Raw genomic sequence first — 5,909 nt, 5'->3', positions numbered from 1 at the left:
TACTATCATTATAGAATAATACTAATAAGCAACGTAACAGACATTTCAAATTTTTTACATAATTAATTTTATTTTATTAAAAAAAGCACATTCAACTTATTTTATAATTAAAATATTATATTGAAAATTATATTCAACTTATTTTATAATTAAAATATTATATTGAAAATCTGTAATTTTTTAAAAATATTTATAATCTGATTATTTATTAGATATTTTATTACTTTTTAAAAATATTATTAACTTCCAAATTAAATGGTGAGGTAGACTTTCTAAAATCCTCACCCGTCCGTGGAGTATATATAGATACATACATATATATATATATATATATACATACATAAAGGACCAAATTGGGAAGCACTGAAACACCAGCAGAGAAAAATGGCTGCATTTTTTGCTATGGCTACTGCTGGTTCTGTGCTGTTCTTAACCTTTCTTCTTCTCCAAATATTTCGATCCAGAAAAGCTCCTGCAGCTCTACCAAACGGAAGTCTCTGGCAAGTTCCATTGTTAGGCGAAACTCTGCAGTTTCTCAACCCACACAAATCGAATAACATAGGCGGTTTTTTACAGCGACAGTGTTCCAGGTAAGTAATTAAAAATTTCTCAATTTTTTGGGGGAATTGATGGCGACGGAAGTAGTCATTATTAGGTTTTGGACGTGCAGATACGGAAAAGTGTTCAGATCGCATCTGTTCGGATGTCCGACGATCGTTTCGTGCGATTTGGAGCTGAACACGTTCGTCCTCCAGAACGAAGAGAAATATTTCCAGAGCAGTTATCCGAAACCAATCCACGACGTCCTTGGGAAGCTGTCGATGATGCTGGTGTCAGGAAGCCTTCATAAGAAGCTTCGAAGCGTAACCGTCGGATTCATCAACGCCTCGCGGCTTGATTTCATCTCCTCCATCGATTCCTTGTCTGCTAAATTCGTCGCCTCTCTGCGGAATAAAAACCAATTGCTGTTCTTCAAGGAGGCAAAAGAGGTTCACAATTTTGTGTATATGGGTATGTGTTTAATTTGAATTTGATTGCTGATTGATTCAATTTTGGTGCAGTTGACGTTTTACTTGATGGTGAAAGTACTGTTGAGTATGGAGGCTGAGGATCCATTGCCAAAACAGTTCTTCAAAGAGTTTCAGACATTCATGAAAGGCTTCGTTTCATTGCCTATTAACATTCCTGGGAATGCTTACTCTAAGGCTGTCAAGGTAACACCAATTAAACTTCCTATTATCATATATTAATTAATGTAATTGAAAGGTGAATTATTTAAAAAATTTCTTTAACTATTCAGGCAAGAAAGAGCATTTCTTTGGCTTTGAAAGATATGATAAAAGAGAGGGAGAATTCCATTGATGTGGCGAAAGAAAAAGTCGATTTTTTAGACCAATTAATAAAGAATGCTTCCTTGAATGACGACGAAAGAGTTAGCCTTTTACTCGATCTTTTGCTAGCCGGTTATGAGACTACGTCGGGTCTCATGGCCCTTATTGTCTACTTTCTAGCCCAATCCCCGGCTTCCTACCAAAAGCTACGAGTGAGCTATTAAGCAACCTTATTATTCTTTATTTAGCAAATTTTTGTAATCTTGATTAAATTTTTATGTAGTATGGGACACCGACCAATTAATATATGATATGTTGTTTAGGAAGAACACGAGGCTATAAGGAAGCAAGGAGATCGTATGGATTGGGAAGCTTACAAGAAAATGGAATTCACTTATCATGTATGTAAGTTATAAGTAATTGTAATTTATTCCGAATTCTCAATTTATATTTATATACGGAAAAAATCTAGCATGTATATTTTATGTATAAATGAATGAATGTATTAATCGAATCAAAACACATTAATTACAGGTCATAAACGAGGGTCTGCGGTGTGGGAATTTAGTCAAATTTGTGCACCGTAAAGCTATCAAAGATGTTAAGTTCAAAGGTAAATAATCAATTAAATATTGCATTCATCTTTAGTAATTAATCTTCGTTCTCTTTTATTATCAAATTGTTACCCAAAATATTAGATTTTGAACGATAATACAAATATATATATATATATGTAGATTACATGATTCCTGAAGGATGGCAAGTGCTCCCAATAATATCAGCAACTCATTTAGACCCTTGTCTTCATAAATATCCTTTCGAATTTAATCCTTGGAGATGGGAGGTACCATATTCATATAATATTGCAGGCTTGTTCATTATGTTGTCAAATTTGTATTTTTCATATATATATATCATACATTATTGTGATATTAATTAATGGTGATAATTTAAAAATATAATTAATTGATCGGCAGGATACATCAACGGTAAAAAAGGTGAACCCATTTGGAGGAGGGCTAAGGGTCTGTCCAGGCTCTGACCTTGGCAAGCTTGAGATTGCTATTTTTCTTCACCATTTTGTCCTCAATTTTAGGTATTTTTACAAATTAATAAACTCAAATGCATGCATTGACATTAATTAATTTATTCAAACTTTGTTATATTTATATGTGTACATATAGACTTTTGTGGGGTTGATTTCATATATATATATATATTGTGCAGGTGGAAACTATTGGGAGATGATTGTCCAATGTTGTATCCATATTTGGACTTCAAGAAAGGGTTGCCGTTGCAAGTTGAACGTATAAAAGATTAATTTGAACTTCATCCATCATTCAAATTTTTGTTTATTATTGTTATTATTTTTTGGCCCAAAAAAAAAAAAAGATTGGTACCATTTATGTATTAACCTATGAAATATATTTAAGAAGGTGGATCTGGTGCTCATGGGTGCACTATCGGCACCATGCTGATAGAATATGAATCATCCATAATATTGTCTTTTTAAATCTAAAAAAAAAAAAAAAAAAAAAAAAGATTAAATGGTAGGTCTGTGTGTACGTAAATCTCTCTTTCTCTTTACTCCCTCTTTCTCTCTTTCATTTCATTTTCTCTCTCACGGGCAGCGTCTCCCTAGCAGCCGCCGCCATCTTCCTCTTCTTCTCTATATATCTCTTCCTCCCTTTTTCTTTTTCCTCCAAATAGTTTATCACTAGTTGTCCAAATTGCTCCCGAAAACTTCCGTTCTTCCACCAATCTAGGATCTGCCACGAACCACCACCAGTCACCCAATTGACCCGTCGCGAATCCAAGTTTATTTCGGCATTTTCTAATCTGGTATTTTGATACTTCTTTTCTGTTTGGATATTAGTGAAATCACTAGTGTATATAAAAATAATGTTTATAGTATTTTTTGTGGCAATAATCATAATATTTGATAGTACAATAACATACTAAACACAATACATGCAATGCTTGTTCGTATTAAATAAAATGTTGAGTATAGAATATCTAAATGTTTATTCATCTTTTTCTATTTGTATTAATAGATTTTGAAAAGTATGTTTATAATTTATTTTTGTGGCATTTTTCTAGATAAAATTTATAGTATTTGATAATAAAGTAACATGTTAATTACAATAAACAAATTTATTTTTTGTTGCATTTTCTTTTGAAGTATAGTTTATTTATTTATTTATTTTTAAATAATAGTTTTAATGTAATATTTAATGGAGGGAAAAAAAAAACATACTATTTGTTACTAAAATGGGATGATTGCATAATAAAAAAATCTAAAATAATAGTTGAAGGATTTTTTTTTTAATATGCTTTCTTATTTATAAATGGACAACTTAATCAACCAGTTTACTAAAATCTTAAAATTCATTTTATTATGCTAATTTTTTAAGTATTTATTAAAATAACTAATTATATACATAAATGCATAGTCGATGTGTATAAACTAGTTAAATAAATATTCCATTATCAATACCCTTATAGTCGATCGGTTGTTTAGACATGGAAATATAATTTTAAATTTTTTGTTACACATATTTTACTGTGTTTATTGATTGTATAGTGAGTCTATATCTAGAATTTAATATATTGTATGCATGCAATATTTTCATCAATGCCATTATTTAATTATTACTTTACATTTGAGAATCTAGAGTATACATATTCCATGGATACTACATAAAGCTTACTTTTAATTCGACATTTTTGGTAAGCACATGATGTGTGATTTGAATTAGAGTGCTTAATTAAAAACACACACATATATATATATATATATATCCAGAGACGGAACCAGACCAGTATGAAAGGGGGGCTAATTTTTAAAATTTTGAAACGATCATCATCTATTTATTATCAAATAATTTTATCAATGGAGTTATCATATTTTGAAAATCTTGCAAAATATCAATCTACATTGATAACTGCATATTACAACATGAATTTTGTATTATATGAAATTGATAAATAATAAAAACATTTATTAAAAAAATCTGTTAAATATATCATTTTCTGTGTATTTGGTTGATAAATTTTTGAAGATTTTTTTAAATTATTATTTATTACTTTTTTTTTGTTCATATCTATTTTTATATTATCAAAAAATTATTATTATGATATAATTTTTTTTATTATTCAAAATTTAAATTTTCACGTAAATATTCTATCAATTTTTTGTGATTTTTTAATTTATTTATTATTTTTTATATTATATATTATAAAATAAAAACAAAAAATTAAAAATTATAAAGGAGTGGGGTGGGAGAGGGGGGAGCCCCCTTCCCCACGTACATCCGCCCCTATATATCATCTTCACTAATAATTTGCCACATCTACATCCAAACAAAATTAATAATCCTCTTTTATTTCTTTTTAAATCTATTTGAACAACAACAATAAAATAATAATACCAACTATGCTTAGATGTGCACCCATGTATAAATACATTAGTGTATATACGTGGGACAGATAAAAGATGGGCTGAGGATCTCTTCCTGCGTTTGGTTTCTATTTTGTAATTTATAAGTTCTATTTTTGTTGTTTTAGGTAAGGTTTCTATTTTGTAATTTATAAGTTCTATTTTTGTTGTTTTAGGTAAGAGAGTGATCGAATATGTTATTTTGTACTGAAAATTTAGTATGCTTTTACTTGGTAACAGACAAAATTATATAGTGAAAAAAATGCAACTAAAACGGGCTATAAATATCTATATGCATTAATAATTTCTCAAGAATCGGTAAGAAAATAATTTTGAATTCTTCATTTCATATATGTAATAAATAAATATAAATAAACAGTGCGACGTTTTCGTTATTTTGAATTCTTCATTTCATATATGTAATGAATAAATATAATTAAACAGTGCGACGTTTTCGAATAGCGAGTACGATTCCCGCGTCATTCAAAAATAAATAAATAAACATAAATATATCATCATTGTATATATTATTGCAAATTAAATCTCTATATAAATTAAAGTTAATCCGGAGTGCATGCATATTACGCATAAGCATATATGATATATATATATATAAACGGCAATGGGTGCAATTTTGTCAAAGGCAATTAATTAATTAATTAATTGGCATTTGTGTGTGAATATATATAATATATATATCTCAATTGTTGATGATATCTACTGCCCTAATTTAAATATTGTTGTTTGGAAGCTGTCAGATTTCAGTTCCTCCCGGAGGGGTGGGATGGCGTGGGTTTGGCACAGGGATGCCAACGGTTCCGGTAGACCCGACTCCGACCTAACCTATCTATTTATTTTGGATCAGGTTCAATTATTCGGATATCGAGTTCAGATTTGGATCGGGTATTATGTACCCTTGTCGGGTCCAAGGTAAATCCTATCTGGATCTACTTCTGACCCGATTAATATATTATTTATATATATAAAAACATTAATTTTTAATAATATAAATTATATTAAAAATAAAAATAAAATTTTATTTATTTACTTTTTTATTATAATATTTTTGAATAAAATATATATATTTTAATATAAGTCGGAGCCGAGTTCGCATCCAATTTTAAGTTAAATTTTAAGAA

General features: G+C 29.3%; 1 protein-coding gene across 1 annotated transcript; it reads left to right on the top strand.

The window, feature by feature from the left end:
• The first annotated feature begins 384 nt into the window (after nucleotides 1-384).
• Nucleotides 385-2,704, top strand: LOC127258082 (cytochrome P450 724B1). Its single transcript, XM_051284723.1, has 9 exons — nucleotides 385-590; nucleotides 671-989; nucleotides 1,062-1,214; nucleotides 1,301-1,543; nucleotides 1,655-1,732; nucleotides 1,866-1,944; nucleotides 2,069-2,175; nucleotides 2,309-2,427; nucleotides 2,559-2,704. The coding sequence occupies exons 1-9, from the start codon at nucleotides 385-387 to the stop codon at nucleotides 2,650-2,652; spliced, it is 1,398 nt and encodes a 465-aa protein (XP_051140680.1). The 3' UTR covers nucleotides 2,653-2,704.
• Nucleotides 2,705-5,909: the final 3,205 nt, after the last annotated feature.

The sequence above is a fragment of the Andrographis paniculata genome, unplaced genomic scaffold, assembly GCF_009805555.1.
Source record: "Andrographis paniculata isolate CXL003 unplaced genomic scaffold, ASM980555v1 Contig59END, whole genome shotgun sequence".
Taxonomy (NCBI): domain Eukaryota; kingdom Viridiplantae; phylum Streptophyta; class Magnoliopsida; order Lamiales; family Acanthaceae; genus Andrographis; species Andrographis paniculata.
This window is presented reverse-complemented; position numbering and strand designations above follow the sequence as displayed.

Coding starts and splice junctions, on each gene's coding strand:
- LOC127258082 (XM_051284723.1), top strand. CDS start 385: ATGGCTGCATTTTTTGCTATGGCTACTGCTGGTTCTGTGCTGTTCTTA. Junction 1,215..1,300: donor CTTACTCTAAGGCTGTCAAG/GTAACACCAATT, acceptor TTAACTATTCAG/GCAAGAAAGAGCATTTCTTT. Junction 1,544..1,654: donor CTTCCTACCAAAAGCTACGA/GTGAGCTATTAA, acceptor TATGTTGTTTAG/GAAGAACACGAGGCTATAAG.